Genomic DNA, 23,043 nt, shown 5'->3' with positions numbered 1-23,043 from the left:
TCTGACCATCACCATTGCAGGGACATTTTCACTAGGTTCTGTTATTGTTACAAAATGCACCATTAAAGTAATTTGTTCCGTATGGCTGATGTCAGGTGTGCAGTCCAGGATAACGGAGTAATATCTTGCTGACTTCAGATCTGCCACAATTTTCTATTGGACTTTTGTTGCCAGTAACTGTATGATCTCATTTCGAATTGTTTTTCCAAGGTAGTGGTGTGTGTACATTTCTTGGGTGGTGACTCTTCTTAGATGCTCCCGGAGTACAGCATCAAATTCAGCCATTAGCTCCACAATTTTAAGGAAGTTTCCATTGTTTGATACATACAGCTGATCTGAAGTGCCACACAGTGCTAGGTTTTGGTAGCAAGCAGTCTCACAATGGCAATGAGCCTTTTCAGAACATTTTGCCTGTATAGAGACTCTGATGCAATCTTCTCTTGATGCTGATCATCTATGGTGGCCTTTAACCTTAGTCTCATCTCAAGCTCTTTCCACCTAATGAATGCTCTCTGGTGATTTGCTGGCTTCTCATGGCATGCCAGATTTCCAGCCAGATTTTTCCAGTCCTTTGTTCCTCTAGAACCCAATGTGGCTGGAACATTAGACTGGCAGAGTTTGCAACAAAAACAGTATGCAGCATTCTGGGTTTTTGAGTACATAGGCCATGGCCTCTCCACTTTGTCACCATTGGGGATTTCACGCCAGTAATGCTTTGGATGGAAACGTCTATTTTCATTGTCTTTGGGGAACATGAAGTTTTTCACTTGCTGTGGCCTAGGCAGTACAAGGAAGTCCCTCAGGCTACTGCTCAAGTGGGTCCACAGTCCTGGATCATCTAGACTTAAGGAACTAACCTCAGCAGCAGCTGTTTCTTGTGCCTCCACCACACTCTTCTCTGATCAACACTTTTCTTCAGGAATGTGCATGGTTACATCCATTTCAGATGGAGATATGGATGCTGCAGTAGCTGCCAGGTCACCTGCACTCTGACTAAATGGAAGATCAGGCATCTCCTCACCACTCACATCCTCATTGGAGCCGGAAGGCTCACCGTGAACATTTGTGTCTGTGTATCTCAGGAGAGTTCCTTCCTGCTTAGATAGAAAAGCTTCCTTTGCTTTCTTTTTCTGAATGCTGCCCCAGAGGGGCTTTTTTTTCTTTCACTCATGACTGCTGTTCTGTGCCAGCTAGAGTGGCTCTCAACACTCAGTTGAAGGGGACAAATAAGCAGGCTGGTAGCAGGGCCTGAGGGAGGGAAGATATCAGTGACTTAAGGGCCTAACTGGCTCCTACTCTTTCAGTTGACTGCCTGTTCTCCTCAAGTGGGTTCAGGGAAGCAGCAGGAAACAGGAAGCTCCCTGAGAAGCTGGTGTTAATCAGTGCAGGCTCCTGGGGGTGCTAGAGAGGTACATAAGAGGCTCCTCCTCCTCTCTCTCCCTGCAGCTCCGGCTGCTTTCTGTTATTCCCTCTCACCTTTTCTCCTGCCTGCCTGTTATGTCTCTTGTGCTCTCCTTCCTCCTGCACAGCACTCCACTATCTCTGTGCATCTAGAGCAGAGATAATACATATGCGCCAGCAACAGACGCAATTTTCTACACTCTGGGTCGTAGTGGCGCCCCCCCACAGTTTGGCACCTGAGGCAGCCACCTCAGTTTGCCTCATGGTAAGGCCAGCCCAGTGGGTAGGTGAAGTTCTGTGCTGTGCAAAGTGCAGGTCAGACTAGATCAGTGTTTTCCAACTGGTGTGCTGTGGCACACTGGTGTGCCATCAGGCCTGAACAGGTGTGCTGCAGAATTTTTTTTAAAACTATATGTGGAGTGGGGATAGGACAGGGGGAAAGAAAGTGGGGGAAGCCATCTTCTGATTGTCTGCCTCATTGCCCCATCTCCTCCAGGGGCAGAGCAACCAATGGGAGCTCAATCTCCCTCTCCTCCTCACTCTCCTTTTGTGAGCAACTGGTCGGTTCCTCTGTCTCTCCCTATCCCTCCTGCAGCCCCCCTCCTCCCCCAGGATTGGGAGGGGGAAGAATCTCAGGAGAGGAAGGGGGACTGAACTTGGGGGTGGGGGCAGAACTGGTGTGTGTGTGGGGGGGCAGAATTGGGGTGAGGTGGGGGCTGGACAGGCTGGGGGGCAAAGATGGGCGTGTTGACCCCCAAACTCAATAAGTTACAGAGGCAATGCATGCGTCTGGGGGACAGAGTTCTGCCTTCCATTTGGCCCTCCTCCCTTTCCAAGCCCCGTGCCCTTCTAGGGGTGTGGCCAGAGTCCCTTGTGGGGGCACAGAGGAATATTTGGGGATCGGGGGGGCACGAGCAGTGATGACAGCTGCTGTGTGTGTCCAGGTCAGTTTCTCCACCTGGGCTGGGTAATGACCACTGCGCCCTCCAGGCTCAGATACACAGTCCCCTGTGCCGCAAACCACTGGGTGCCGGTGGCCATGGGGACTGTGTAGGACGGCATGGCCAAGCCCAGCCCAGCGTGCACATGGCCACGAGTGGAGCAGCCTCCACTGTGCCAACTAGGGACTGATCACATGGCTGGGCCCTGTAGCGGCAGCACCCCCTAGGACACAGTCCCACCTGCACCCTGAGCTACATCCTCTCTGCACACAGCCCCTAGCTACCCCCCGCCTACATCCTGAGCTACACCCCTCTGCCCACAGCCCCTAGCTTCTCCCTGCCTACACCCTTCTCTGCACACAGCCCCTACAGACTGTGAATGGCAAAGGTAGTAAACAGCTTAAACCAAGGTGATAAGGAGGCCAGTTCATTTGGAGACAATATGATGGTGTGCCTCAAAATAATTAAAATTCTGAAGGTGTGCCGTGGCAGAGAAGTGGTTGGGAACCACTGGTATGTAACACTACCCTTCATGTATTATTCTTCAGACAGCTTGTATATATCTTTATAAACGGCTATGTTCTAGATCCTGTTGTAATTCAGTGGCTTTGTGCCCTACCACTGGCAGATTGCCATAAACCTCACAACCCATCAGAGAGGGACCCTGCAGTGGCAGCGAGATAGGATAGTGGCTCCTCAGCCATCTTCCTTCCCCGTTGCCAGCAAAGGGATATGGTCAGAGCTTCCCTGTGTCCCATTACTCCTCAGTTGTTGCATTGTGGAGGGAGATCTGTAGCTCCAGCATAGTGAGAATGTAATTTGTAATTTCTAGGCTCTAGAAATATGAGACCATGCAGAACTGTGTCCCGTTGTCAAAAGTGGGCCAACATTAGGATAACCATATGTGGTCCAGTGTGTTATGTGAGATCAACAGCTATCATTTGTTTTGAAATACAAGTTGGGCCTGAAAACACGACAGCTTCCAGCATGTGATCTCCACTGTGATATTGTTCAGATTAAGATGAAGCATTGCATACTGGGACCACCAGTCTCTGTGGACTACCCAGCTGACCTCCATTTTATACAAATAGCATTTATGGCAAGTCGTCACTTGAGCCCACACTTAGGCAAAGCTGGGCACATCTGGTCTAAAGGGATTAAGAATCAAAATAGATAGAAGGCCAAAAGTGGAATGGGAGGTTGCGGAAATCCATCCATGAGGGCTCCTTCACCAAAGGATGCAAGGATGTGGTTGGGTCCATATGTCAAATTAGGATACAAGACTGAATTCCTGCCTGGAGTAAGATCACCAGTGAAGTTAAACCAAGGATGAATTTGGCCTTCTAAGTATTAAGGCTGGACTACTGTAATGTCTCTTCTTGATGAGTAACAAAATCTGCTTCAGAATGTGATAAATGCTTGAAAAGCTGTGACTGACACTGAGTTCAATGTGTTTAAACAATGTTTACTGTCTATATTGCTGTATTTTATTTTTTTAAGGTAAGGGACTAAGGAAAAATGAACACCTTTTGTATTGCACTCAACCAATCTCCTTGTCCTTTCCTTTTTCTTACAGAAAAGCCAGTTCTCCAGAGCAGGCATTCTTTAGATGGTTCCAAATTGATGGAAAAAGTTGAATCTGCACAACCGCTGTGGATTACATTAGCACTACAAAAGCAAAAGGGATTTCGTGAGCAGCAAGCTACCAGAGAGGAGAGGAGACAAGCCAGAGAGGCAAAGCAGGCTGAGAAGCTCGCTAAAGATAATGTAAAATAATAAACAAAGAAGCTTCAGAAAACTTTTTTTAAAAATAACACTGATATCTTGATTTAGTTGTATTTGAATGCCTGTTCAGTTTGTGAAATTTTATAAAAAGCTTAAGTGTCAGTCAGTAAAATCAGGTGGTAAGTCTGGGGTTTAACTTTGCACAAATGAAGAACGTTGCAAACCAATTTTCAGTACAAAATGCTGTACACTGTTATTGAATTTCAATCTGATCTCCAGCCCTTCATGAATTTCACTAACATTTTGCATGTTTTTATCATCAGTTACGTATGAAAGATGTGCACATAAAAGCATCATTGTTCATTTGGGGGTGCTGTCACTACAGGCCATCATCTATATCAGGGGGTTCTCGTTTTTCTTTCTAAGGTTCCCCCCCACCCCAACATGCTATAAGAACTCCACCATCCACCTGTGCATCAACTGTTTTTCTTCATATAAAAGCCAAGGCTGGCATTAGGGGGTAGCAAGCAGGGCAGTTGTCTAGGGCTGCATGCCATAGGGAGCGCTGCCAAGCTAAGTTGCTCAGGCTTCGGCTTCAGCCCTGGGGGGGGATGCTTTGGCTTTCTGGCCCGGGCCCCAGTGTGTCTAATGTTGGCCCTGCTTGGTGGACCCCCTGAAACCTGCTCATAGCCCCGCCCCAGGGGCCTCGGATACCTGGTTGAGAACTGCTGATCTATATGAAAGCCAGTGAGAGCCCTGCATCTGCTTCTGAGGGTAGTGTTTGGTACTAAAACTTTTCTAGGCTGTGCACCAGAAAGAGGAGTGTACGTCGCACGGTTCTTCAGAGCTCAAGCAAATATATGTTAGGAGGGTAAGGCATCGTATTTGGGATAGCATCAAGTATGAGATCTCTTATTTGTATATAATAGACCAGGGGTTCTCAACATTTTTCTTTCTGAGGCTCACCGCCCCCCACCCCGCTATAAAAACTCCACGGCCTGCCTGTGCCACAACAACTGGTTTTCTGCATATAAAACCCAGGGCTGGCATTAGGGGGTAGCAAGCGGGGTATGAAGCAGGGAAATTACCTAGGGCCCCACACTACAGGGGCCCCCTTGAAGCTCAGTGGCTCTGGCTTCAGCCCCGCATGATAGGGCTTCGGCTTTCTGCTCTGGGCCCCAGCAAGTCTAACACTGGTCCTGTTTGGTGGCTCCTGTGAAACCTGCTTGAGGCCCCCTAGGGGGCCCTGGGCCCTTGGTTGAGAATGACTGTAGTGGACAATACATAATGGATTGGTTCTGATCTAACACTTTTCCTTTTCCATCCTAGGCTGCTGTAAGCAATCCGTCAGATGATAAAGGCAGCAATATCAGCAAAGCAAGTGTACTACAAAAACCTACACCTCAGGAAGATGAGAAGAAAATTGAGATGGCTATGTCAAGACTAGAACGCAGAGAGCAGTTCAAAAAGTCCAATACCCTTCCTACTTCTGTGACAGGTACAGTGATAGATTTAGGTTTTCAATAGTGCTCACTTTCTTTTAGTGGTAACATTGTAGAGCTCTCAGGAGGGAACTAGATTCTTTTTTGGTTTACACATCATCATCAGAATTGTAAACTAAGTTCCAGCTGCAGCATCTTTATTATTTCAGCAAGGAGGAACCCAGCTTGTCTGTCAGATCCCTGGTAAAGTCTGATGAGCTGGCAATTAAGTAAGATCCTTTTTCTACTTTTAAAATGACCACTGGAAGGCCCATGAGAGACTATAAGTGTGGAATTCACAATGTAATTTTGACAGATGCTTCCAGATTAGCACTTCTGTTTCAAGATTTGGTTTATAGGGCTGAGACTAGGGTTGCCAGCCATCTGCAGCGGGGCTAAGGCAGGCTCTCTTAGCTAAGACCCAAAGCCCCCTCCTGCAGCCCAAATCCCCAGTGCCACCCTGGAGCCCGCACCCCCAAACGGAGCCTTCCTGCCCTTCCACCCCTTGCCCCAGCCTGGTGAAAATGAGTGCGTGAGCAAGGGTGAGGGAGAGCAAGTGATGGAGGGAGGGGGGATGGAGTGAGCACGGGCAGGGCCTCAGGGATGGGGCAGAGCATTTTGTTTTCCGTAAATAAAGTTGGCAACCCTAGATGAGACTGGTACTGTATGTATGTCCATAAAGCAAAGAGGCCATACTATTCCAAGGTTTTGTTTAGTTATGAACTTTGCCAGATCCAGACACAGGGCTGGCCTTAGGGAAAATGGCACTCTGGGCGAACTTGGTGTCCCTGGCCCCTGTGGGTGTGGTGCCCCCCCCATGGGCTCCCCACACTCCTTAACCCCTGCAGTGTGCCCCCTTTGCCCTTACTGCCTGCTCCCTTTTGCACCCCTAATCCTTACATCCCCTTCACTCCCAAGATCTGCCCCCCTCCTGTGCCCTAACCCCTACACTGTGCTACCTTCACCCCTAATCCCTGCACTCCCTCCTTAGCCCTAACCCCTTCACTGTGTGCCCCCTCACCCCAGCCCCTGTACTCCCTTCATTCTTACCCCCTGCACCTCCCTCCTGCACCCCTAACCCCTACTTTTCTTGAAGTAACTGGCAAAACATTACAGGGAAAGCACTTTCTAAATTTACAGAATAGTGTGAAGTGGAAAAGGGTGTGATGGGTGTCTTAGACATCTGTATTTTAATAATGTGCTTCTCCAGCTATGTTAGGGCTATAATCAATAGGGCTTTTCAAATATTTCTCCACACAGCATACTTGTTCCTTGCGTGTTTCACTGTTAAATCCTGTCTATGCAATGAAGAGACCAAATTAGCTGATACAAACCATTGTGCTGTGCTGATCAGGGCAACAGTGCAGGGACCAGGATTTATTTTACCGACTGATACAGGACCCATGTATGTTTTGGTGTTGATCACAGTATTCTATAATACACGGCTATAAATTAAAGCTAAATTGAAATGGGATTCCTTATTCACATATACATGAAAAACATTTTTACTACTACTACTACAAATAATAGATAATGTTTAAAATTTAAGGTACTATAATATTTATAATAAAATAAGGATTAGTATGAAGTATTGCTAATGCTCTTTGGTTAGAACTCCTCTGACATAGCACATTTGTCTCCAAATAGTAAGTCATAAGAAGGCTGAGAGAATGTTGCTAAACGTTACGTAGTATCTGATTTATGTATTCTCAGTAGAAGTCGGTCTGAATCTGTATATTCTGTACTACTACGTGCTAAGGGTTATGGTTTATAGTTGGCTGAAAAGTGATGAAGTAATCCAGTTAGTGTTGTCTAATGCCTCATAGATCAATAATAATGAATACTGTAACATTATTAACCACTCAGCCAATATATACCAATGACTATATCTTGATAGCAGAAGAATTCAGTGAAACACATTTACCTCTGAACTGCCCACCAACTATATACTAGACTTTTTCCTAATTAGATCATTGGAAGCTAGTTATAATTTTTCTGGCCCTCTTAACTCAGCCTCACCGCCCTAAAAACTGAGTTTCACAGGAAAAATTACTTTTGCAATTCATAATGTAGAGATTTTCAAACAGGGTCTGAATGTCTTCAGAAATATGTAACAATGCCTGTGCTGACACCTCTTGTTTTGATCAAAATTCATTGTGCCTCAAACATATATTGAACTAGATTTCATCTTGGTCACTATTTACCTCTGAGATCAAATAGCGATATTGGAAGAACAAATATAACAGGCATCATATCTGCTTATTATGAATATAGATGTGGTTGATGAAGGTTATGACCATGCAGTCATTTAATATAAAGGCCTACACTGGAACTTGGCAAATCTACCGTCCCTTATGACATTATGCATGTTAAGATATCTTTAGAGAACTGAAAAATATTTGAAAACCAAGATACTTCAGCCTTGCACTGAAAGCAGCTACAACAGGGGCTGTTTGGAAAGTGATATTTCAAACACTCTACCTAGAGAAGCAACCGTCTTTCCAAATTCTCTGCTACCAGCTGTTGTGCAGGCTTATAGAATTCCTACTGACAAAAAAATGGGTCAGATAGAATTTTAGAGAAACACTGATTAGTTTAAAAACTGTGGGAAACAGTCTGCTTTTTAAAGTTTTGGGGGTTTTCCCCCACACCCTGCCCCACCAGTTACAGATTCTTTTTTTAAATCTGTTACAAAAGTTGGGCAGACTCAGTCCCATAGATAGGGGACAGCTGTCCACACAAAGTGCCTCCACATCTGATACTTATTCCAGTGGTGCTAATCTAGAGGTGGTTCCTTTAGGTCAGGGTTGAACAGGATAGGGCTGCTTGCACTATACCTGAGCCATGAAAATAAAGACAGGGGTTATAGAGTTATCTTTTAGTGTGGGAGCATAATGTAGTAAAATCTCATTTTGTGGGCAAGTTAGCAACAGAAAGGTAAGGGAGGGGCCATCTGGTTTGTAAAAAAAAATCTACAGAATCATAATTCCAATAGTGTCATACTTCGCACCGGGTTAAGAGAGAGAGACGACATGCTACATCCCAGCTCCTCCTGTTGTTAGAAATGGGTTGAGTTGGGTATATGTCAAAAGTCCTTTCTCCTGCAAACACAGTGGTACCAAACCTAGAACAATTAAATATACACATATATACATACACATATATATACACACACGAAAATGTTTAAAAATCAATGTTTGTTTTTAAATGATACTTTAACAGTGATTCATTGCTTACATAAAGAGAGATACTGATTTTTCACTGATCCTAATGAAGTTAGCCTTGACATGTAAGACTGAAACCATTTGTTAATCAGTGTCATCTCAGTCTAGGGCTTCACTGCTAGACACGGGACACTGATCCTCATCTGCACAACACACTCACATCTCTGTACAAGGCAGACTTCTGGCCAAACATCTGCAGGATGGTGAGCATCTGGTCTTTGACACAAGCATTTACTTAGTAGAAGGATTGTTCGGGGACCACATAGTATTTCACACATAACTGGCATGATCAGTCCATTCTCCAAGACTCATTTATGTCCCGTTGGGAAGGGTAGTTTCTGGATGTCCTAGAGCCATTCTACTGCATGGAATTTTCCCTCTTGACTCTTGTCAGTGGCAGTTTTTCTCCTTTTTCCTCCATCTGCTTTTGGAAAACATTCAGCTATGTAGCTGTGCATGTGCGGTAATGCTGGCCTTCAAATGGTAAACTCGGCATATGAACATCTTTAGTGCTTTTGAATAAGATAATTTGGTCTTTTCAGCCAAACTTCCAGTGTTGTCACATCCTGAAAGGGCATGGAAACTTCGCAGTGTGGCAGCTTTTAATGGTCCAAGGGATAGGAACACATTTCTGAGGGACATACAGCAATTGTTCCCTAGCACCAGCCACAAAAACAATCTTGCAGAAATCTTGGGTAGCATTTCACAGAGAGCACTAAAACATCTGTGTCTTGTGCAAAAATCCAGAGTTTAGTAGTACCTCTGTGGCACTGACGGCATTCAAGATAATTTTAGTATCAGCCTCCTCACAGGAACTAGGAAGAAACTGCACTGAACGGAAAGAGGTAGCAGCTTCATTATGCCATGCAACAATGAAATTCTTCAAGCAATTCTCTATGGTACCAGGATTGATGTGGAAGAACTCGGAGTAGTTTGTTGTAATCAATGGAGGAGCCAATGCTGTGCCTAAGCTGCTTGAGGAATTTACTATTGGTTCTGGAATGAATTGTTAAAGCAACAGCCAATTGTAGTGGTAGATTATGCACATACCACAACATTGTTGTGTGTATATTGGAAACCTGCCTTTCACTCAAGCACTCATCCATGAGGCTTTTCGATAAAATGGCAGCTGTGTGCTCCACTTGCTTACCTTCATGCTTGCTGGTGCTGAAGTCAGTGCAACCATCAATGCACCACTTAAAAATGAAGTACAGGTCATGGGGTATTATTTTTTCAGGTTTGGCATCAGCTATGGATCCTTGAAACTCCTATGTACTACAGGACAAAATGCTTTTGTTTAAAAACAAATTTTAGTAGCTGCACCTGGAGTCTTCATACTATTGACGACATCAGTGATTTCACTTCTCACACCACACCTTTTGTAGCTGTTAAGGACATACGCAGTGATTCATTTCTGCAGACAGGATTGCTAAAAACTATGTCCCTATCCCACAGTTCAATAACTGCTTTATAAGCCTTTCTGCTAAGCATACGTTCCTCCTCACTTTCATTGACAGCACATATTTCTCTGTACTTCACCTCTGCATTGACCATCTCTACCACTTTCCATCCATTAGAGCCTGAGGGAATTTATGAACTCCAGCTGAGTCACACACTTTGCAGTAGTAAAATCAGTATTTGTTTGTATTGTTTTTTTCTTGATACAACACATTAGATACATTTTCGGTGCAGTCCTCGATGGGATAAGCAGTGGTGTATTCATGCGTATCCTTTGGGTCAATGCACCAACTTAACTTTCCATGCAACATTCTCACAAAGAGCGACTGCTTCATACAGTGTCTTATGTTGAAACTGTGCTTCATGGAGGCCTCCATGCTTTCAGTTTAGGGCAGAAGGTGGTGGTCTTCTCAATATAAGTACAAGGCAAGTCTTGTCCACACCCAGCACTTGTCCCAGCATCTTCAACTTTTTTCTGATGGTCGATGTACCTCCGCTCCAGCCTTGCCAAATTCAGTTTAGTGGGTGCTCTTCTTATAGCAGGTAAGGTGCCACTGAATGTTGTGTTTTAACCAGGTCCTCTTCAGTGGTATTCTCCAAAGTGGTGTTCTTCAGCTACTAGTTGGTACTCTTCACCTCCCCATTGATACCTAAAAATGATCAACTCTTTTGTAATAAATTACTTTGATTCTAATTACGTAATGTAATGCATGTTATGTAACTACGTGCATGCAGTTTTCAGATGAATTCCAGTGATTTCTGGCTCGATGCTGATGTCTTAACCAGTGCCTCATTACAAGTCTTTTGGCCTGATAATCAATACTGAAATGTTTCTTTATCGCCAATGACAACAAATCAACTTGAAGCACTCCTTCCACTTTTAGTAATCTGTAAACATGAAAAAAATTAATCAGGTATTCTCAGCATTAACTGATAATACAACACCGTCAGTTGAAGCCACAATTTAATTTTGTGAGGGCTGCATATCTGACATACCTCCATTAAAGTATAATTTTTTTTAAAAAAGTTGATTTTTAAACATTTTCTCAAACATAATTTACATAATTGTTCTAGGTCTGTCATGTCTGATACCCTTGTATTCATGGGAGACAGGGCTTTTGGTTGATACCCATTTCCAGTGATGCTGGATTATAAACATTTCCACCACCCAGAATACTGGGAAATGGAGCAGGCAACGAGTCCTCTCTGCCACACTGCAGAGGGTGACATAATTGAAATTATGATTCTGTAGATTTTTTTTTTTGACTCAACTGACCGCTCCCTTACCTTTCTATCATTAACTTGCCCATGGAATTACACATACTCCCAGCCCATTGAATTCAACAGGCTTTGATCAAGGAAATTTATTCTAAAATTTCTAGTCATAAAATAATTGGGGGTAAAGCAGAGATTGTCCCTGTATTACAGAATAATAGACTTGCAAAAGTCTATTTAAGGGTTTTTCTATAGCATCCATCAGTATAGTATTTAGTAATGTTGTCATCTGATCCCTGCATTATACTTTATGCAGTTCTGCTCTGAAAAGTGACTCTGCAAAAGGCAATTTCTTATTCAACAGATACGCCACTTGTATATAATCAGAGATATCAGTTTATTTTAGTGATAAATGGTTTTGGTACTTGTTAAGCTTGCAGACAAGTAGCTATGGGAAGGGGAGCTAGATTCTACTCCTACTTAAACAGTAACATCAGAATTGATAGCTCTGCAGTTTCTACTTAGTTACATTTTTCTGTGTAAATGTATTGACCTTGATTTGCCCAGGTGTCTCAGAGGGCACAATTTGGAGACAGTGGGTTGCATATGTGTAAGAGAGCAGAACTGTGCCTGGAGAAACTTGGTTATTGATTATACATAAGGAGGAAAAAATCTAGCTTGTCAGGGTGGGGAGGTTCCAGGATTGACAACAAAATTAAAAACAGCATTTTTACTTATAATCAGAGCAAATTTGCTCTGAAAACCATTGAGACTATAAAAAATAGTGTCCTACCATTCCATGTTCGCTGAGTTACTTTTCAGCGTAGCACCATGTTCAAGTGTGTGGGTTAGTCCAATTTTAAATGACCAATTTTCTTCATCTATAAATCTGAGCCAAATTAATTTGGTTTTCAACATATATAGAAAGTTAAAAAAAGGAAGACTGAATTATAGTTTTAAAAAACAACAAGGAGTCCGGTGGCACCTTAAAGATAAAGTTTTAAAGATACGGTATCTGTACATTTTGTGAACACATTCACAGCAAAGTTCATAGTTCTCTATTATTCTACAGTGTAGCATGTTTCATCTGTTTTATTTTTTTCTCTCCCAAATCAAACAGTGGAGATTTCAGATTCTGTTCCATCAACTCCATTAGCAAAAGAGGTTACCAAGAGATTCTCTACTCCTGATGCTAACCCTGTGTCAACAGAACCAGCCTGGCTGGCCCTAGCCAAGAGGAAAGCAAAAGCCTGGAGTGACTGTCCACAGATCATTAAGTAAACTAACCTTTTTGCTTTTTACTTTTGTTTCTTAGTTGTTTTCTCCTTTTTATTGATTCAGCTTTTTACACAGGACAAAAGAAACTGAACAAAATTTAAATGCATTCCGTGAAGGATTTAAAACTGATCACCATTTTGCTCTAGGTACTATAGTGTGTGCTCACATCATAGATCCCTTTGCTTTGAAAAACTAGGTAGAGAGTGGGCCCAGGCATACAGTTCAGATCCAATTTATCAAAATTCAGTGCTACTCAAATGTGAGATTTTGGTTTTGCCCGGTATAAAAAGAGGGGACAGAACTTCAGATCAAAAGCTCTTTCAAATTTTGTGAGCATTTGAGTCTGAGGTTTTGGATCTCTCTTCTCCATGCAGACAAAGAAAAGGTTCTGGCCACTCTGATATAAAAAATGAATGTAAAATGCCTGTTCCCTCCTCTTAGCCCCAGTGGTCGCTTTTGAACTCTGTTTGATGCAGTTTATTTGCAATTTGAAAACCTCTCCCCATCCAAGGCATTTTGGGAGACTTCTTCCCACCTGTGAATGAAGTGATAGCAAGTGATGGTAGCATCCAATTACTGAGGCACTATTGTCTTTCATGCTGGGGACTCAACACAATTGCTGTACCTCCCTTCTCAAAAAAAGTAAATAATTTGCCTATCATTCTAGTTAACATTCATATGGCAACCAAACAAAAAGTGATGGAGCAGGGATACAAAAAGTGTTTCCCCCGTTCACTCAGAGGCAAAGTCCATCCATGTGCTCAGAGCACTTGCAATCTAAGACCCTATTCCTACAAATAACTGTGTCCATGAGTTGCTTTACATACCTAATGAGTCTCCTTGAGTTTAAAGGGACTGTTGACAGGTGTAAAGTTATTCATGTGTAAATGTTTGCAGGACTGGGGCCTAAAAATCAGAAAACCAAGGCTCTGGGATCCTCATGACACGGTAGTAACTTAAACTTATTTAAAATTCAGTTTCCTGAACAGAGAATAAAACGGGTTTGGAATGCTAATTCTTGCTAAGGTTGTTCCCTGAGTGACTTCAGACAACCCAGCTGTAAAATTGAGTAAAAAATTTACTTACATGGGGAGTTGGAGGAATCAGTTGTTGCAGCTGAATTTTTTTTAAATTAGTCTTTAAAATGTAATAAAAAATGTTAGCATCCTTAAATTTTCTACCCAGGAAGTTGTGCTTTTTTTTTTAAAATGGCTTTTTACACATAGTAACTACACCAACAAAAAGCAAGCGTCATCTTCCTTAAAAAATTCCTGTGTTTTCAATGAACTTTGCATATTGCTGCAAATCCCCCTCTGTTTAAAAATATATGTTTTCTTTTGAGCCATAAGAGCATTTTAAGAGGAGGCAATTTCAATGAGAGAGGAAAAATTGCATTACTACAGCATAATGTATCTGATAACTTCATATTATTACTTTTCTTTAGCCACATTGCTATACATCGCATGAGGAGGGGAGCAAACTGTAAATAAAGCAGAAAACAATGAGCCTTGTACTATCATCCTTGTTCTAAGAACTGAAAAAAGCTAGTCAGCAAAAGTTGTTATTGAATAGACTGCATCCTATGTAGGAAACAAAGGTTCAGCAGCACACTTAAAATAGCACAAACACAGACATTAGATTCAATAGAGGTGCAGCTGGAAATAGGTTTGCTCTTGTGGCTCTTGCGCAATCAGTGTTCCACTCTTTCATATTTAAACTAGAACCTTTAAAAACTCTCTCCTTGCTCCTAACATATTAAGTATTTAAAATTTTTATACACAGAGGAACAAGTGAGCTCTCTGGTACCTGCACACAACTCCTATGGACTTCAATGAGAGGTCTGTGGTTATCTGAAGGGGGGATTGGGCCCATAATATGTGTGTGTTTAATTAGTCCCATAAAGTAGCACTACTTAATGTACATTTATATCTCATCTGGGTTTTGAAGTGTGCAATAGAGTTGTTCTTGTAATTATAACTCTAAACTGCTTGAAATCAAACACCAGAATTTTGGATGCAGTTTTAGAAGGGGGGTGGGGGTACCAGGAAGGAGATGCAGGGGGTTGGTGGGAGCAGGCCAACCACAAAGGTAGAGAAAAAACAGTAGTCATGATCAAGGAACGTTTAATGATTTAAGGTGCTATTGTGCATGACAAAATGAACTGACCTACCAAAACAACATTAGGCATATTTATAGCACAGTTTGAATTGATTAAGGATGGTTGTAACCTAAAGATTCAAAGCAGAGTCTTTCCAAGTGTAGGGTATCTAGTATACTAAAAACTGCACTCAGTAGGTACAGTACTTGCTTGGAAACACTTCTAAAAAGTCTACAAGTTGAACACTGACACTTCATGTAAAATCAACACTGAAATTTGCACTAAACACCTGTGAAGTGTTACTTTGCTTTAACTTTGTTGCGTCTTCTGAACAAATTGTCAGAATTCTGTAAAATAAAAAAATTGTTACTACTGAATTTATTCAAATCAGCAAAAATGTTTTAAGAACTGAATGAACCACTATGTAGAAGGTCTCAATTTTTTTGTAATTTATAAACACAAAATACCATTTCTTCTGAACAGGTTATATATGATTAACCTCTATGTTCATATAGTAATGTACAAAATGTATAATTGTGAGGTTTTTGTTTTCTGTACTTTTTTAATTTTTCAAATGTTTTACAGTGCAATTGTTTCTTATACAAACGTCATTTTAATTCCTATTAAATTATAATCCAGTCAAAATTATCAGATGATGTATGTATTCACTGTCTCCTTCTGTTAATGATATAGGTCAGGTTTATTTATAAATAGAACTTTTAGTGCTACAGGTGTCTTGCTATGTGTTTTTATCAACAATAAAACTGAGTAACAAGACCTATGAAGAAAGGATACATTAGTGTAATTTCTACTTTATTTTCATATTTTAACGTAAATGGTCCCATTATTGAAAAATGTTCTACTTAAATAAAAAAATGGTTCCTGAGTTTAAAATACAGCTTTTGTCATTGATAGACACTGGAAATTTAGATGCAACAAATTCACATCACTGCTGCTGGTTACTTTGAACTGGGAAAAAATGACAATACAAAATTAATTTCAACATCACCATTTTAATTGTTCATGCAGAAGCTTTAAAAATCACTAAGCTCAATGGCTTCACAGCTGGACATATGTTGAACTGAGTCTTGAGTTTTACTCAATGATCCAAGCTAATTAGTAAATGCTTAGTACAAAAACTGCTAAATTTTTTTAAATGGGTCATTGTATTCAAAGCCTAATACATTAGAATACCATTGGTAAGTATTATTAATGTTTCAAACCTTTGTCAAGGTTGCTACAAAAGCAAGCTTACCTCCTCTCCTTCTAGCTTGTCAGGAAATTGAATGTTTAGCTGTAGTCAAGTCAGCAGTAGTACTGCTGAAAAGGATCTGGAGTCAAAGTGGATCACAAATTGAATGAGTCAACACAGTGATGCAGTTGCAATAAAGGCCAATATTCTGGGAGGTATTAACAGCAGAGTTGTACATAAGACAAGTGGTAACTGTCCCACTCTACCCAGCACTGATGAGGCTTAACCTGTCCAGATCTAGGTGCCACACTTTAGGAAATAGGCAGATGATTTACAGAGAATCCAGAGGACATCAACAAAAAAAAGATTTAGAAAACCTGATTAAAAAACAACAACAAACCAACTGGGCATGTTGAGTTGAGCCACAGCAGGTGGCAGGCAACCCTCGGAGCACCAAGCAACTCCCTGCGGTCCTGGAGCGCTGAGCCCACAGGCAGTGGGGACCCACAGCTCCCAGCTGCTGTGAGCAGCAGCAGCAGAGGGGTGCTAGACCCCCCTATCCATTGTGTCAGGGTTATTTTTAGTAAAAGTCAGAGACAGGTCACAGATGTCCATGATTTTTGGTTATTGCCCATGACCTGTCGGTAATTTTTAGTAAAAGTCACTGACAAAATCTTAGCCTTAACTGCAACTACAGCTACAGGAAAAAGGTGAAGACAGTACTTGTAGCAAGCTAAGAGCACCAAGGAACAGAGGTTCTGACTCTGGCCATGTGGCAGTAAGAGGAAACTGGACCTGCATGGCCTCTTAAAGCCTCAGATGTGTCACACAGTTGACGCATGACCCACATGCGGGTCAACCGACACTACTATGAACAGTTCTGGCTCCAGCACATGGCACACATGCGCACCCCACGGTCGGAATCCAAACAGAGATCATTACTCGGAGAACTATTGAAATCTGACTTATGAACAGCAAACACAGCCTTTGTGCAGAATGCAGGGATATCCCGAGCACACAAGGTCCGCACAGCACTGCGTGATGCAAGTTCCTGTTGTGCATGTGCTGCTAAAGCCCTGAGTCTGGGCACCTCCTGCGGGGCTGAAGGCCCGAGCCCCAGCTCACCGCACTAACTCTAAAAGAGCCACATGCAGTCATGAGGTGCAGTTTGGCCACACCTGGCTTAGATCAAAAATGTCTACACAGCTGTTTTTTGAGCATTAATGAAAGCTCCACTAGGCTGAGTCTGTCGACCCAGGCTCAGAGCTTGCTCCCACCTGCTCCAAAATGCTGCATAGACATATCCATTGAAATATCCTGTATTTAAAGTCAAACATGGGCTTATAACAATCATGCAATTTTGGAATGGGTTCCAGTTTAAAGTTCATAATGTTGAAATCAACTATTTTTGGGCTAAGCATTTACTAATGGACTGTGTAAAACTGAAGATTCAGTTTATTCTTGCAAGTTAGGTTAGCTTCCCTAGATACCATAAAATGATCGAGACATGGTCTCCAAACTTTCCACTTCATGTCCCCCCTTACCCGTCTGCTCCCTCCCTTTCCCCCCAAACCCGGGGGGGGGGGGCGGAGAAGGAAGCTGCAGCTGGGGACCGAGGCTGGGCCACGCTCGTCTCCCCCCGCCCCCCCCATCAGGGCTGGCCCAGGCCCTGCTGCATCCCCTGAATGCATTTTAAAAACCTATATAGAATAGAATAATCGGCCTTGAAGGATTCCCCACAACAGGTAGCAAGCTCAAGTGGAAGGTGCTGGGAGGGGCAGAACACCTTGGTCTATGCATGTGAGTAGATACACGGAGACACAGTTATCTGTTTACAAAATATGTTAATACAGTCAATAAAAAGACCAAATTTCCCAACCAAATACTGGAAAACTTGAGGCCAGACAGACAAGCTATTTTCACATTTTCATGCTAGACATGACATATGGCACAAAATTCAATATAAATTGCCAGAAACAGTTATATCAGAGCGAACACATTTATTTTCCCACCAAAATTCATCTTAAATCAGACAAGTGATGCTGAGATATCATTAAGTCAAGTGCCCTCTCTTGATTAGGAAAATCGCTTGACTTGGAAAACATGTTAGCTAGCACCAATGTCCACCTAATGCAGACACTAACACCTTAAAAATGTGTTCAGAGATCATGATTGGGGGGATGGGGGGGAGTTTAATGTTGACCATGACCACATAACTTTTTTTAAAAATATTACACACTGTTGCCGCTAAGCACTCTCGTGTTTTTAACAGCACATAGGCACAATTTTAAAAGAAAACCACACATTTTTCCTACTCCAGGCATGAAAACAGGTACATTGACTCTGCGATAACAAACCTGCAGAAGCAAGTCTCAGAGCTCAGGGTCAACTGACTCGAGCTCCCATTACGGAGCTAAACAGAGCTCTTTTTAGCCGCACAGCATGAGTCCAAGTCAGTTGATCCAGGCTCTGAGACTCACTGCCACAGGTCTTTTATTGCAGCGTAGACATGCCTGTTGGTGCAAAATTGTTAACTAAAATGTTTGCAAACATGATCAATTTTACAAAAGTAGAATGGGCTAAGAGCAGGACCGCACAGGCCTGGGTGCTTTAAAGTACAATTCAAGGATGTTCTTAACATCCAAGTGTAAACACTAGAGATGAGGCAGTTTAACACATCCTAGTAGTTCTTGTTTTTTCAGCAATGCACAAATCCAGGCAATAAACGTAATCATTTCTACAGCCAACAACAAGCCTTGAGCCGCATACTACAGGGGAAGAGAATACTTCTCCTGGAAGTTTCTCGACACCTGCTACCAATCCATTTTTAGCATTCAGGACCCACACTGTACCATCTGTAGATGTTGCTGCCAGCAGCGTTTCACTCTCCAAGTCATGACTATGGAAAACAAAGGGAGTTGCATATACACTTGAAGTGGTTTCAAATTTCCACAGTAAATTACCTTCCATATTACAGCAGTAGATAAAGCAGTCATGGGAGCCAAAATATATTTCTTGCTTAATTAAACTTGAGATACATGGGGATGAAAAGACTGGTCCACTGGTGGAAAACTGCCAAACCTACAGAACAGTATTAAAAAATTAATCCATTATTGCAGGTTGTTCAGGTTATCAATGAGATATCATCTAATCTTCAGGGACAAGCTGTTAACAGAGAGGACAAATATACTGCATCATCTGGATTCTGGCATATGCTGTATATCATACATGGCTAGAAAATATTTGCAACATTCACAAGCTAAGCTCCACACATACATTCAGCAGGCAGGCATTCACATGATAGTTTCCTATAATGCAGTGTTGTAGCCATGTTGGTCCCAGGATATTCCAGAGAAAAGGTGGGTGAAGTAATATTTTTACTGGACCAACTTCTATTGGTAAGAGACAAGCTTTCAAGCTTACAAAGAGATGAACTGAAGAAGAGATCTGAGTAAGCTCAAAAGCTTGTCTCTCTCACCAACAAAAGATATTATCTCAACCCCCTTTTCTCTCTAGTTTCCTGTAAATTATTCACCTATGTGGAGGCTCTACTGAAAGGAGGCTAAACAGGCAACACAATTAGTACCTCAAGGCCATTACAGTATAGGTGTCCCTCCAGCAGGGCAAACCCCACATCCTCTCTCCATGCAGTCTATAGAGAATCTTTTCTCACTGTATTGGTGTAGTGCAACAAATCCCCGTCTTGTGGGATTTCCAAGAATCACCTACATAAAGGTCCCTGCAAGCCAATGAAGAGGGGGAGGAGTCCTAGCATCACTGTTTTAGAACATCAGACACCCAAGGCTGGGAAAGCTATCCAGCTAGAGAGGGCTGCGGTCATGCCACCCTGAGAGGAGGATATGGCTTTGTCAAAGGGAGGACACTGGCTGTTGGTTACTTCTTGCAGCAGGCAGTGCTCCCCCCCTACTCCCACCCCACCCACCACAGTGATGAAGAACCATTATGCTGCCCTGACAACGAGGAATCACCTGCAAATATGGAGGAGGAGAAGCCATGTACCCCCAAGGCTGGGAGGATCGCAGTTCCCAGGAGGAAACGTAGGATAGTGGTGGTTGGTGATGCTCTTCTGAGAGGGATGGAGGCACCCATCTGTCATCCTGACGTATGGGAGGTATGCTGCCTGCCAGGGGCCCATATCCGAGACGTTACGGAAGGGATGTCAGGGATCATCCGGCCTTCTATTACCCCAAGCTACTCATCCATGTGGGAATCAATGGTACTGCAAGGTATGACCCTGAGCAGATAAAAAATGACTACAGGGCTCCGGCAGTAAGGGTGAAGGAGTTGGTGGCACAGGTGGTGTTCTCTTCGATCCTTCCAGCTAAAGGTAGGGGCCCTGGCAGAGACAGTTACATCCTGGAGATGAATGCCTGGCTGCGAGGATGGTGTCACAGATTTGTTGAAAGTCTCTGAGTAAGGATAAAAAGGTAAAAAACCCAAGGGTGGGGTCATGGTAGGGGTCTACTACAGACCACCTAATCAGGAAGAAGTGGATGTGGCTTTTTTTTAAAACAACTAACAAAATAATCCAAAGAAAAGGACTTGATGGTAATGGGGGACTTCAACTACTCAGACATCTGTTGGGAAAATAATATGGCAGGGCACAGATTATCCAAGTTCTTGGAATGTACTGGAGACAATTTTTTATTTCAGAAGGTACAAAAAGCTATGGGGGCCAAGCTGTTCTAGATTTGCTTTTGACAATTAGGAAGGAACTGGTTGAAAATCTGAAAGAGGAAGGCAGCTTGGGTGAAAATGATCATGAAATGGTAGAGTTCATGAATTTAAGGAAAGGTAGGATGGAAAACAGCACAATAAAGATAATGGATTTCAAGAAGGCAGACTTTAGCAAACTCAGGGAGTTGGTAGCTAGGATCCTATGGGAAGCAAGTCTAAAGAGAAAAATAGTTCAATGGTTTTTCAAAGAGACATTATTAAGGGCACAAAATCAAACTATCCCACCGCGTAGGAAAAATAGGAAGTATGGTAAGAGACCACCCTAACTTAACCAGGAAATCTTCAATGAGCTGAAACTCAAAAAAGAATCCTACAAAAAATGGAAACTAGGTCAAATTACAAAGGATGAATATAAACAAGTAACACAAGTACGTAGAGACAAAATTAGAAAGGCCAAGGCACAAAACAAGATTAAACTAGATAGAGATATATAGGATAACAAGAAAAAAGTCTACAAATACACTAGAAGCAAGACGAAGACCAAGGAGAGGGTAGGCCCGTTACTCAGGGAGGAAAAACAATAACAGAACATGGAAAAGGCAAAAGTGTTAAATGACTTTTTTTCTTCCAATTTTCATCAAAAAGGTTAATAGCAATTCAACATCAAACGTGAAGAATGCCAGTGAAAATGAGGTATGATCAGAGGTAAAATAGGGAAAGAATAAAGTTAAAAAATTACTTAGATAAATTAGATGTCTTCAAGTTACCAGGGCCTGATGAAATATATCCTAGAATATTCAAAGAGCTGACTGAGGAGATATCTGAGCCATTTGCAATTATCTTCAAAAAATCATGGAAGACAGGAGAGATTTCAGAGGACTGGAAAAGGGCAAATACAGTGCCCACCTATAAAAAGGGAAATAAGGACAACCCAGGGAATTAGAGACCATTCATCTTAACTTCACTGCTGGAAAGATAATGGAGAAAATAATTAAGCAATCAATTTGCAAACATCTAGAAGGTAATAAGGTAATAAGTAAGGCTACATTTTAGTGACGGGTATTTTTAGTAAAAATCATGGACGGGTCATGGGCAGTAAACAAAAATTCAAGGCCCTGTCACCTGTCCATGACTTGTACTATATATCCCTGATTAAATCTTGGGTGGGGAAGGTGGCCCAGGGGATGGTGCGGGTGCTTATGGTGGGGCAGCCTGGGGGTACTGCAGGTGCTCAGGAGGGGAGCACCCTGGGTCCCCTGCTGGTGCAGGGGGGAGAGGGCAAGCAGCAGTGCACGATCCTCGCTGGTGCTGGGTGGGGGGGGTGGTTGGCAGGGCTGGCAGGCTCCCTATCTGGCTCCTTGCAGCTCCACAGAAGCGGTGACATGTCCCTCCCTCAGTTCCTAGCTCTATGCGCTGCCCCACCCCCAAGCGCCGGCTCCACAGCTCCCATTGGCTGGGAACCATGGCCAATGGGAGCTAAGGGGGCAGTGCCTGCAGGTCCCAGAAAGTCATGGAAACCGTGACAAACTCACAGCCTTAGTAATAAGTAACAGTTAGCATGGATTTGTCAACAACAAATTGTGCAAAACCAATCTAATAGCTTTCTTTGACAGGGTAACAGGCCTTGTGAATAACGGGGAAGCGGTAGATGTGGTATATCTTGTTCTCAAAGAGTAGTTATCAGCCGTCCACAGTCAAGCTGGAAAGGCATATTGAGTAGGGTCCCACAGGGATCAGTTCTCACTCGGGTTCTGTTCAATATCTTCATCAATTATTTAGATAATGGCACAGAGAGTACACTTAAAGTTTACTGATGATACCAAAGCTGGGAGGGGTTGCAAGTGCTTTGGAGGATAGGATTAAAATTCTGAATGATCTGGAAAAACTGGAGAAATGGTCTGAAGAAAACAGAATGACATGCAGTAAGGACAAACGCAAAGAACTCCACTTAGGAAGGAACAATCAGTTGCACACATACAAAATGGAAAAGGACTCCCTAGCAAGGAATACTGTGGAAAGGGATCTGGGGGTCATAGCGGATCACAAGCTAAATATGAGTCAACAGTAAAGCAAACGTCATTCTGGGATGTATTGTAGGCATATTGTAAGCAAGACTAGAAGTAATTCTTCCATTCTACTCAGTACTGATTAGGCCTCAACTGGAGTATAGTGTCCAGTTCTGGGTGCCACATTTCAGGAAAGATGTGGACAAACTGGAGAAAGTCCAGAGAAGAGCTACAAAAAATGATTAAAGGTCTAGAAAACATGACCTATGAGGGAAGATTGGAAAAAAAAAAAAAAGGGTTTGTGTAGTCTGGAGAAGAAAAGACAG

At 42.6% G+C, this 23,043-nt stretch overlaps 2 protein-coding genes across 11 annotated transcripts in view; one reads left to right on the top strand and one right to left on the bottom strand.

The window, feature by feature from the left end:
• Positions 1 to 15,246, top strand: part of CRACD (capping protein inhibiting regulator of actin dynamics) — a 204,572-nt gene extending 189,326 nt beyond the window's left edge. For all 4 annotated transcript variants that reach the window (XM_084625694.1, XM_084625693.1, XM_084625695.1 and 1 more), the window contains 3 exons: positions 3,919 to 4,109; positions 5,397 to 5,565; positions 12,566 to 15,246. In XM_084625694.1, the coding sequence (XP_084481820.1) occupies positions 3,919 to 4,109; positions 5,397 to 5,565; positions 12,566 to 12,726 (521 nt within the window). In that variant the 3' untranslated portion in view covers positions 12,727 to 15,246. The remainder of the gene's footprint in view (positions 1 to 3,918; positions 4,110 to 5,396; positions 5,566 to 12,565) is intronic.
• The window catches only part of AASDH (aminoadipate-semialdehyde dehydrogenase), a 59,301-nt gene continuing 45,043 nt past the window's right edge, over positions 8,786 to 23,043 (bottom strand). For 4 of the 7 annotated variants that reach the window (XM_084625699.1, XM_084625697.1, XM_084625700.1 and 1 more), the window contains one exon: positions 15,429 to 19,094. In XM_084625699.1, the coding sequence (XP_084481825.1) occupies positions 18,684 to 19,094 (411 nt within the window). In that variant the 3' untranslated portion in view covers positions 15,429 to 18,683. Of the gene's footprint in view, positions 10,881 to 10,971; positions 11,119 to 15,428; positions 19,095 to 23,043 lie in introns of those variants that run through there. The other 3 variants (XM_084625701.1, XM_084625702.1, XM_084625703.1) reach the window with 3 other exon arrangements.

The sequence above is a fragment of the Lepidochelys olivacea genome (genome assembly GCF_965140295.1).
Source record: "Lepidochelys olivacea isolate rLepOli2 genome assembly, chromosome: 4".
Lineage (NCBI taxonomy): Eukaryota > Metazoa > Chordata > Testudines > Cheloniidae > Lepidochelys > Lepidochelys olivacea.
This window is presented reverse-complemented; position numbering and strand designations above follow the sequence as displayed.